General features: G+C 36.3%; 1 protein-coding gene across 3 annotated transcripts in view; it reads right to left on the bottom strand.

Annotated features, from left to right (window-relative positions):
- Window positions 1–12,127, bottom strand: part of DACH2 (dachshund family transcription factor 2) — a 761,757-nt gene that overhangs the window by 180,611 nt on the left and 569,019 nt on the right. For all 3 annotated transcript variants that reach the window (XR_008995031.1, XM_057495299.1, XM_057495298.1), the window contains exon 6: window positions 10,248–10,420. Coding sequence is in view for 2 of the 3 variants with exons in the window: in XM_057495299.1 (XP_057351282.1) it covers window positions 10,248–10,420 (173 nt within the window). In the remaining variant the exon portion in view is untranslated. The remainder of the gene's footprint in view (window positions 1–10,247; window positions 10,421–12,127) is intronic.

The raw sequence follows: 12,127 nt of genomic DNA, 5'->3' as shown, positions 1-12,127 counted from the left end.
TAACACAAACTGTGCTAAAGAGCAGAAGGTGTTTAGAAGGATCCCGAAACCTTGTTTCAGTATCAAAATGTGTTGTTTTTTTAATTCCAGGGACTTTTTAAAAATGAATTGGAAAAATGGACAAGGTTTACCTGAAAGTAAAAAAAGAAATATGTAAACAATAAGAATACTTTAAACATATCAATAAGTTTGGTAGCTCTTTTTGTGAACTTCATAAATTTTAATACAACTAAACAGTATTTTAACTTATTCTATAAGTATCCTAATCTCTTATTATGTATATTGAGTTTCTGATATAGATTTAGTTTTCTGAAGTTGTGTTTTAAATTGCTGAAAGTAAAGATATAATGGAAATAGCAGCTGACGTTAAATATAGATATGCTAGCATAGGTGACACTGTAATCACATTAGATTATATTTGTTATGGACTCAATGTCTCCCCAAAATTCTTATGTTCAAATTCTAATCCTAATAGTATTTGGAAATTGGCCTTTTAGGAAGTAATTGAGTCCTGAGGGGGAAGCCCTCAGAATGGGATTAGTGCCCTAATAAGAAGAGGCATTGGAGTGAGTTTGCTTCCTCTTTCTCTTTACCATATGAGGACACATCAAGTAGGTAGCTGTCTATGTAAGCCAGGAAGTTTTACTCTCACCAGGGTGGAATCAGTAGACACCGTGATCTTGTACTTCCCAGCCTCTGTAACTGTGAGAAATAAATTTATCTTGTTTAAGCCATTCAGACTATGGTAATGTGTAATAGCAGCCTGCCTCAGCTAAGACAATATAATACACACAAAAGAGGGTTTTGTGAATCAGGCCATCGTGACTCCCTAATTCATAGTGGATTTGTCAGAAATAAATAGTCATGAGATTTTTTTATAAATGTTAAATTCTCTGATCACTCATAGTTTGGAAGGACAATTTACCATACAATATAAAAGATCCCCTGACTTCAAATATTTTGTTAAACAATGCGTAATGCTAATTTAAATATCCACTTTTTCTATGCCAAACTGCTGGGATAAAAAAAATCTGGAAATGTGGTTTCGTTTGAAATTTTCTTACATCACTCAAGTAGCATTACATGATGATACATACATACATTTGTGCACTGTCTGTGGGATTCTACTAATGTGAACTTTTAAACTCTGCTCACAAGAATCCCATTGAAAACTAATTTCTGTTAAAATATACAGGTATGAAATTTCTGTACTTTTAATTGGGTATCATATAGCTACTATCATATTTTTAACTGTTCTTGAAAGGAGGGGTGAAGTTTTTAATACATGAATATCCATTTGTCAGAAGATTTTTATTATGGTATTTCTTGTGAATTATTATTATAAAACTAATTATACAATAGCACCTTTGCAAAAACAAACCAAACTTGGCAACTACATTGAAAGACTCTCACTGCTCATTGAAATCAAGTCTATTTCTTAAAAAGATGTTTTCTCGGATCGGAGCCAAGATGGCAGCGTGAGTAGAGCAGCAGAAATCTCCTCCCTAAACCACATATATTTTTAAAATACAACAAAGACAACTCTTCCTAAAAGAGAAACCAGAAGACACAGGACAACATCCAGACCACATCCACATGTGGGAAACCCAGCGCCTCGCGAAGGGGGTAAGATACAAGCCCCAGCCTGGCAGGACCCGAGCGCCACTCACCCCAGCTTGTGGCGGGAGGAGAGGAGTCAGAGGGGGGAGGGAGAGGGAGCTGAGGACTGCTAAACATCCACCCCTAGCCATCTGCACTGGAGCACAGACACACAGTGCATGCGTGGGGTGTTGGAAACTAGGGAAACAGGACAGTAAGACCTGTGAGTGGGTCCGTGCGGCCAGCGCCCTGGGGACAAAGAAAAGTGAGTGCTTTTTGGAAGTCTTAAAGGGACAGGGACCCCACAGCCGGTCAGAAGCATCCTGGGACACTCAGTCAAGAGGAGCAGGGAATCTGGGGAACTCTGGGCACTCGAAACCCTTGGCATCAGGGAGCACGGAGGCCCCTCATGGAGTTAAATAGCCTCCCGGGCATTCCCCCTCCAACGCAGCTCCACCATATAGGAGCAGCTGCCCAAGGCAGGCCACGCCCACAGCAACAGCAGAGATAAACTCCATAGTGGCCGGGCAAGAATCAGAAGCCCCGTCTGCACGCAGCTGCCCAGCACAAGCCACTAGAGGTCGCTATTCTCCCAGGAGAAGAAGGCCACAAACCAACAAGAAGGGAAGTTCTTCCAGCCATCACTTGTGCCAGCTCTGCAAACTATCTCTATCACTACAAAAAGGCAAAATGTCAAGCAGACCAAGATAACAGAGACAACACCTGAGAAGGAGACAGACCTAACCAGTCTTCCTGAAAAAGAATACAAAATAAAAACCATAAACATGCTGAAGGAGATGAAGAGAAATATACAAGAGCTAAGAGCTAAGGGATGAAGTCCGGAGGGAGATTACAGACACCCGGAGGGAGATTACAGACGTCCAGAAGGAGATAACAGAAGTGAAACAAACTCTGGAAGGATTTATAAGCAGAAAGTATAAGATGCAAGAGGTCATTGATGGAACAGAAACCAGAGAACAGGAACACATAGAAGCTGACACAGAGAGAGATAAAAGGATCTCCAGGAATGAAACAATATTAAGAGAACTGTGTGACCAATCCAAATAGAACAATATCTGTATTATAGGGGTATCAGAAGAATAAGAGAGAGAAAAAGGGATAGAAAGTGTCTTTGAAGAAATATTTGCTGAAAACTTCCCAAAACTGGGGGAGAAAATAATCTAACAGACCACGGAAATACACAGAACTCCCAACAGAAAGGACCCAAGGAGGACAACACCAAGACACATAATAATTAAAATGGCAAAGATCAAGGACAAGGAAAGAGATTTAAAGGCAGCTAGAGAGAAAAAGCTCACCTATAAAGGAAAACCCATCAGGCTATCATCAGACTTCTCAACAGAAACCTTACAGGCCAGAAGAGAAAGGCATGATATATTTAATGCAATGAAACAGAAGGGCCTTGAACCAAGGATACGGTAAAGAGCACAATTATCATTTAAATATGAAGGAGGGATTAAACAACTTCCAGACAAGCAAAAGTTGAAGGAATTTGCCTCCCACAAACCACCTCTACAGGGTATTTTAGAGGGACTGTTCTAGACGGGAGCACTCTTAAGACTACACAGATGTCACCAGAGAAAATAAAATCACAGCAAAGAAAGCAGACCAACCAAATACTAACTAAAGGCAAAAAATAAAATCAACTACCTACTAAAAGCAGTTAAAGGAAACACGAAAAAGCACAGAATAAAACAACCAACATATAAAGAATGGACGAGGAGGAATAAGAAGAGAGAGAAGAAAAGAATCTCCAGACAGTGTATATAATAGCTCAATAAGCGAGATAAGTTAATCAGTAAGATACTAAAGAAGCTAACCTTGAACGTTTGGTAACCACGAATCTAAAGCCTGCAATGGCAATAAGTATATATCTTTCAATACTCACCCAAAATGTAAATGGACTGAATGCACCAATCAAAAGACACAGAGTAATAGAATGGATGAGAAAGCAAGACCTATCTATATTATGCTTACAAGAAACTCACCTCAAACCTAAAGACATGCACAGACTAAAAGTCAAGGGATGGAAAAATATATTTCAGGCAAAAAACAGAGAGAAGAAAGCAGAGGTTGCAGTACTAGTATCAGACAAAATAGACTTCAAAACAAAGAAAGTAACAAGAGATAAAGAAGGACATTACATAATGATAAAGGGCTCAGCCCAAAAAGAGGATATAACCATCTAAATATATATGCACCCAACACAGGAGCACTAGCATAAGTGAAACAAATACTAACATAACTAAAGGGGGAAATAGACTGCAATGCATTCATTTTAGGAGACTTTAACATGCCACTCACACCAAAGGATAGATACACTGGGCAAAAAATAAGTAATGACACAGAGGCACTGAACAACACACTAGAACAGATGGACTTAATAGACATCTATAGAATTCTACATCAAAAAGCAAAAGGATATTCATTCCTATCAAGTGCACATGGAACGTTCTCCAGAATAGACCACATACTAGCTCACAAAAAGAGCCTCAGTAAGTACCAAAAGATTGAAATTCTACCAACCAACTTTTCAGACCACAAAGGTATAAAACTAGAAATAAATTCTACAAAGAAAACAAAAAGGCTCACAAACACATGGAGGCTTAACTACATGCTCCTCAATAATCAGTAGATCAACAAACAAATTAAAATAGAGATCAAGGACTATATGGAAACAAATGACAACAACAACAACACAAAGCCCCAACGTCTGTGGGACGCAGCGAAAGCAGTCTTAAGAGGAAAGTATAAAGCGATCCAGGCACACTTAAAGAAGGAAGAACAATCCCAAATGAATAGTCTAACATCATAATTATCGAAACCGGAAAAAGAAGAACAAATGAGGCGTAAAGTCAGCAGAAGGAGGGACACAATAAAGATCAGAGAAGAAATAAACACATTTGAGAAGTATAAAACAATAGAAAAAATCAATGAAACCAAGAGCTGGTTCTTTGAGAAAATAAACAAAATAGATAAGCCTCTAGCCAAACTTATTAAGAGAAAAAGAGAATCAACACACATTGACAGAATCAGAAATGAGAAAGGAAAAATCACGACAGACTCCACAGAAATACAAAGAATTATTAAAGACTACTATGAAAAACTATATGCCAACAAGGTGGAAAACCTAGAAGAAATGGACAACTTCCTAGAAAAATACAACTTCCAAGACTGACCAAGGAAGAAACACAAAAGTTAAACAAACCAATTACGAGAAAAGAAATTGAAACAGTAATCAAAAAACTACCCAAGAACAAAACCCTTGGGCAACAAGGATTTACCTCGGAATTTTATCACACACACAGAGAAGACATAATACCCATTCTCCTTAAAGTTTTCCAAAAAATAGAAGAGGAGGAAATACTCCCAAACTCATTCTATGAAGCCAACATCACCCTAATACCAAAACCAGGCAAAGACCCCACCAAAAAAGGAAATTACAGACCAATATCCCTGATGAACATAGATGCAAAAATACTCAATAAAATATTAGGAAACCGAATTCAAAAATATATCAAAAGGATCATACACCATGACCAAGTGGGATTCATCCCAGGGATGCAAGGATGGTACAACATTTGAAAATCCATCAACATCATCCACCACATCAACAAAAAGAAGGAAAAAAACCACATGATCATCTCCATAGATGGTGAAAAAGCATTTGACAAAATTCAACATCCATTGATGATAAAAACTCTCAGCGAAATGGATATAGAGGGCAAGTACCTCAACATAATAAAGGCCATATATGATAAACCCACAGCCAACATCATACAGAACAGCGAGAAGCTGACAGCTTTTCCTCTGAGATCGGGAAAAAGACAGGGATGCCCACTCTCCCCACTGTTATTTAACATAGTACTGGAGCTCCTAGCCATAGCAATTAGTCAAAACAAAGAAATACAAGGAATCCAGATTGGTAAAGAAGAAGTTAAACTGTCACTATTTGCAGACGACATGATATTGTACATAAAAAACCCTTAAGTCTCCACTCCAAAACTACTAGAACTGATATCGGAATACAGCAAAGTTGCAGGATACAAAATTAACACACAGAAATCTGTGACTTTCCTATACACTAACAATGATCCAAATGGAAAAAGAAGTCAGGACAACAACTCCATTCACAATTGCATCAAAAAGAATAAAATACCTAGGAATAAACCTAACCAAAGAAGTGAAAGACTTATACCCTGAAAACTACAAGACACTCTTAAGAGAAATTAAAGGGGACACTAACAAATGGAAACCCATCCCATGCTCGTGGCTAGGAAGAATTAATATCGTCAAAATGCCTTCCTGCCCAAAGAAATATACAGATTTGATGCAATCCCTATCAAATTACCAGAACATTCTTCAACGAACTGGAACAAATAATTCAAAAATTCATATGGAAACACCAAAGACCCCGAATAGCCAAAGCAATCATGAGAAAGAAGAATAAAGTAGGGGGTATCTCACTCCCCAACTTCAAGCTCTACTACAAAGCCACATTAATCAAGACAATTTGGTACTGGCACAAGAACAGAGCCACAGACCAGTGGAACAGTTTAGAGACTCCAGACATTAACCCAAACATATATGGTCAATTCATATATGATAAAGGAGCCATGGACATAAAATGGGGAAATGACAGTCTCTTCAACAGATGGTGCTGCAAAACTGGTCAGCTACATGTAAGAGATTGAAACTGGATCACTGTCTAACCCCATACACAAAAGAAAATTCAAAATGGATCGAAGACCTGAATGTAAGTCATGAAACCATAAAACTCTTAGAAAAAAAAATAGGCAAAAATCTCTTGGACATAAACTTGAGTGACATCTTCTTGAACATATCTCCCTGGGCAAGAGAAAGAAAAGCAAAAATGAATTATTGTGACTACATCAAGCTGAAAAGCTTCTGTACAGCAAAGGACACCATCAATAGAACAATGCATGCTTTATATATCCTTAATTTTGATCTTTTAAAGGGTGTCAGATGATCAGCTATGGAGGTACATTTTTCTGATAATGGTCCTTTCTCTTAAAAAAAAAAAGCAGTTCCTGTGTGGTGATCTCCAATAGGTTCTTCACAATGGTATAAAGATCATATCAAAGTGTGGGCAAAGGGTTTGTTTGTGTTTATACAGAGGATCAAAGCCTAATTTAGCTTCCCAGAAAACTAATTAAGATACGATATGAAGAGGAATTTCCAACATGAACATCCTCTGGAAGACTCATTCCAGAAGATGATCATCAAGAAACTTCAACAAAGATCCTGGCGCTGTTGCAGTTGTAGCGGCATTCATCCCACCGGTTCCTGGACTTGCCATTGGAATGAAGAAGGAGATATCTAAGCTGGCCTGTACATACAATAAAACAACAAATTTGACTGGATCTATACTGTTGTAACTCAACCAAGAATTAGGAGAAGTGCAAGTTGCAGTGCTCCAAAATCTTGCGACTATAGACTACCTACTGTTAAAAGAATATATGGGATGTGAACAGTTCCCAGGAATGTGTTGTTTTAATTTGACTGATTTTTCTCAAACTATTAAAATTCAGTTAGACAATATCCATCATATCATTGATAAGTTTTCACAAATACCTAGGGTGCCTAACTGGTTTTCTTGGTTTCACTGGATATGGCTGGTAATTGTAGGTCTGCTTCTGTTATGTAGCTGTATTCCTATTATGTTAATGTTTGTGCACAATTTAATTAGTAGTTTAAAACCTATACATGCTTATGTTACTCTACAAGAAGATATGTCAAAGAAATAATCAATCTTCCCATGTTTTTGTCCGACTGCTACTTCTATAGCTTTTCTTCTTCCTTCCTAATTGCAACCCTGTAGTAGAATTAGTGCCTCATATCAAAAATTACCGAGTATCATTATTCTTCCAAGTGGTAAAGATACCTCAAGACAAATGCTGGGCATAGAAGCCTCAGGGCATAAATCTGCAAAGAAGTAAAAAGCTAACCTTTTCAAAGAATTTTGCTTCTCTCTCACTTACCAACTTTACATTTCCCTGTATGGCCCTGGAAGATGACTGGTTAGCCAGAGACGGGTAAGATTCCTCAAGGGAGGAACAACCTAAGACAGGCACAGTCTCAGGGGGGCCATCAGGTGAGAAATTGGGGATCAACAGAGGTGAGGCTTAGAACCTCATCCCCCTGTTTTGAGAGAAATCTTCTGCATCTGTGGATGTTTTGTTGCCCTTGTCTAGCTTGGATTAGTACTTAGTCTATAGGCACAGACCTGATCATCTATATTTGCCCTCTTACAGCACTAAATTATGTTTTCTACCTTTATCTTGCATCTACCTACCACTCCAGGATTTTGTTAAAAAAAAAATAATAATAATGATGATGATAATAATAATAAGGAAGAAATGTGGGATTCACATATAAATCAATTATAAAAATCAAACGAATAAAAAAAATGTTTTCTTCATTTCTCTATAATGCTCTGATGGAAATCTACTTCTATAGATTTCTAGAGAAATTTTAAAGGAAATTCAAAATAAATATGTTGTTTTCAACTAACTTTAGCCAAAATAACTATATGAAAGTAGTTCCAATTCTCTTCAGCAAAAAATGGTTTCTGCGTATTTGGCTGGACATAAATAAGTATGTAATCTAATGCCAACTTTTATAAAGCAGCGTCCAATTTTATGTTTGCGAAGGTTCTGACTTTTTTTTGAAATAGACAAATCAGCAATAAGCAAAAATACAGTTACATTGCTTTAATAAGTTAACAATATTTGGGCTAAGGTGATCATTATCCTTTTCATTTATATCACCATCACCACCAATAACCAAATGCTAGTCTTGAGCCCCACCCCCAAGTGCCTTTCTACTTCAAATTCTTAAAAAAGTAACCAGAAGTCCCAAGCATTCAACTGAAATGTAGCTGATTGAGTCTGAGTAATGTTCATTAAGAGAACTAAACAAATATTGAAAAGCTATAAACATGCTTCTCCTGAAAGTATTTTTTCATCGTTTCAAAGAAACTGTGACAATTCCATTACTTCACACCAAGTTTTGCTTCTTAATAGAGTTTCCTAATTTTGCATGGGGTCACATACACTTAGTAGCCACCCAGCATCAAAATCATAGGAAACATTCCATCTTTTAAATAATGTTCATGGGTGGTTTTTTTCTCAAAGACATCTCTGATTCCTGATTTATGCTCTAATAAAATATTCAAATAATGGAGGTCTGAATAAATAGGATAGACTAATTCACTGAGGGCCATAATCTTTATATAGGAAGCATCCTTCTACTTGGCCATAAAAATATATATGGAGCTTAGTAAAATTTCATCAGTTTCTTTTCCTACAAAGGTTATGTTATAAATTTTCTTCATTATTTTAGAAGTCCTCAAAACTGGAAGCTAATTTAAATCCATCAAAAATGTCCTGAATCTCATGTTTCCAATGCCTCTTTCTCTCATCCCCCATGTGTATCTATTACAATCATATCAATATTGCAAAGCTCTGTTCAAATCCATCAACTATAATGCTTTTTATGATCCCTGCACCCTCTCTTCTCCAAACTAGGTTTGATTCCTCCCACCTCTAAATTCCTATAATAGTTGATGATTATCTACGCTATTCATCACAGTCTGTCTTATTAATGCAAGTTAAATGGGTACTTGCTGTTTTTCTCACTTTTAGTTTGTTAATCCTAGAAGTCAGGGACAGTATCTTATTTATATATTTCGTATATTGCCCAATATGGCATGTATACATAAAGGGTATAATATTTGTTGAATAAATGAAGGAACAGAAGAACAAATTAGTGGGTTGCTCTAATTAACTATACTCTTTTGATCCTATATACCCTCATATGACTTCCTCACAAAAAGAAAAAACATATTAAAAAGCTTGGATCACATGATACTTGAAGAGAAGGCAGAGAGCTATGTGCCAAACTAATAGGAGACATGGGAGAGATTATAAAATATTATTTGTGTTTCATTACCTGATGGTCATTAAATTTTGAAAATAGTATGCTATCGATGATGATGATGTCATAAATTATCATAAATATTTAATGTTCAGTTTTTACCCTATATTTTACTTACACTATCTTCAGACAGCCAATGAAATAAGGAGATGGATTATTACTATGACTTTTGTTTTATAGTTGGGGTAACAAGTTCATGTAAGTTAAATTTCATATCCAAGGTCATTCATTTAAAGTGGCAGAATCAGAATTGAAACTCAGGTCTTTATGACTACAAGTTCTGTATGGTGTACACTACCACAAACTACCTCTCAAACACCAAAAGATGCACAGCATTTACTGTTTCACCCCAGCAGTGGGAATGGTTTTTGCATACTCTTCTACTCTGTCATTAATCTGGCCACACTTCCCACACACTGTACTCATGACTGCAAGACATGAAGCTAGAATGAAAGGTGATATCTGTGCTCATGGTATGGAAACAAACAACAGTGAAGAAAACCACACCTTAGCAGGCCTAGTCAGAAATCAAACTCATCAATACTGTATGCTAAGTAACTGAGTCAATGAACCATGTTTTTTTCTGAAGATCCAGTGGTATTGCTAATATTTTACTAAAATTTACATGTATTTAAAACCCTTGTCCTCTTCTAAATTATGATTCTTACCTTTATAACAGAGGCTCCTGCTCTGGAGAGTGGACTGTGAATCTGGGCTGCAGCAGCCATGTTGGCAATAGTATTGAGATGGTTCATCTGATTCATTGCCATGGCAACTGATGCAGGAGGTAAGCTGACTGGAAGTAGGGGATGAGGCATCATCATAAATGGCAGATCCAGTCCTAAAAGTGACAGTGCATCTTTAATTATTACATTTGTTACATTATTTGGGCAAAAGGAAATCATACCAAAATTGATGCTATGAAATTACAAAAAAAGTATTTAAATTTATTTTGTTGCCTTTTTAAAAAATCAGGTTTTATTATATTCTCGTATCTCCTTGGGCAATTAATAGTACCTAGGATTTAATATATTTTTCTAATGTTCCTCCACTGACTTTTATTTATCAATATTCCTTATTTTGCTCTCTCTCCCAAAATATTTATAAGATGCAATCTTTTTTTCACTCAGAAAACAAGTCTTTAAGCCAAACACCATTTTGTTTAACAAAAAGAAGTAACTTGCTTTTTAATCATTATAGTATATTGATGTGTTCATAATTTCTAGCTTAACACTTTCTTTAGGAGACATAATAGTGCTGCTGGTAAGACAGGATGTAGATTCTCTAGGCTTCAGAATTATTGAAGAAAATAAGAGCTGGAATATGTTCCACCCTTTTAATTAAAGATTCCTAAAATGAATGCTTATGGGTCTAATTTGAAGCTTTTGTCCATAGGGAATAACTCCCCTATCAAAATATCAACCTGTTTTCCACTTTAATAGCAAATATAAATATCATAGAATAGCATCTAGCATCCTGTCTTCTTATGCAAGTTGAAATAATTTTCACACATTTTAAATTTCCTAAAGAATTTCTCACAAGTATCATCCACATTACACTGTGGTAGCCACAGATATGTCTTCATGAAAAAGGTAACAAATTAAAATAGTTGTCTAGTTACCCCTTATTAGTTGGGATTTGTGAGGAAACACCTTTGAGAAGAGGCTAGGGAAAGTTACCCAACATTATGGATGCTAACATTACTATGATAAGTAAACTATAGCACTTTACAATGCATTTTAAACTATTGCCTCAACAGTCATTTTGCCTTCTTTTGGCCAGATGCCCAGAAACCAGCAATCTTTAACAGATGTTCTAAAACATCCTTGCCTATAATTTTCCTAAATCATTACAGATTATAGAAATTTTATGATGGGCAATGGTTATGCTGGTCCTACATACAATTATCAACTACTAAAAACATCCCTTTTTCCTCTTTGCTTTCCTCATTTTTTCTTGCTTCTCATATCACAATAGCAACAGAATGATGAATGTATAGGAATTATATTCAGAGGCTCCCTAAATTTCACTCTTCAAAACAGCAGTAACAGTTATGCAAACACATAATTTTAGGACAAAAAGGAGGCTAGCAGGGAAGAAATGCTATTAACTAATTTGGGGTCTTTCTCCTGTGTTCAACAGTGATGGCTGGATTAAAAATCCATTAACAAAAAATTCAAAGGCTCACAATGTATTAGAATGCACTTCCAGATATGACATGTCTTATACAACACTAAGGTGGTCATCTCAGCTAAAGAAACTACTAAAAAAAGAACACAACAGTCATCAATAGTTCTGAAAAAGAGAGGCTCAAAATGTACTGTTATCAGTATTATACAAGGGTTTTTTAAAAAGCTAGAAACTTAGATTCTGTGTGGAAACCAAGAAAGGGACCATCCTCTGTACTTCCTCTGACTCCAAGTCCCCAGAGAATATCAATAAAATATTTTGAATTTTTCCTCTGTAAGCTCATTATCTCTAATCCTATTTAGGAGTAATCTGTCAGACCAAACTTTTCAGTTATGAAACATTTTTCCTGTGATTTTTA

This window comes from Manis pentadactyla, chromosome X (assembly GCF_030020395.1).
Source record: "Manis pentadactyla isolate mManPen7 chromosome X, mManPen7.hap1, whole genome shotgun sequence".
NCBI lineage: Eukaryota > Metazoa > Chordata > Mammalia > Pholidota > Manidae > Manis > Manis pentadactyla.
Note: the sequence above shows the minus strand (reverse complement) of the source record. Positions and strands in the feature narration are given on the sequence as shown.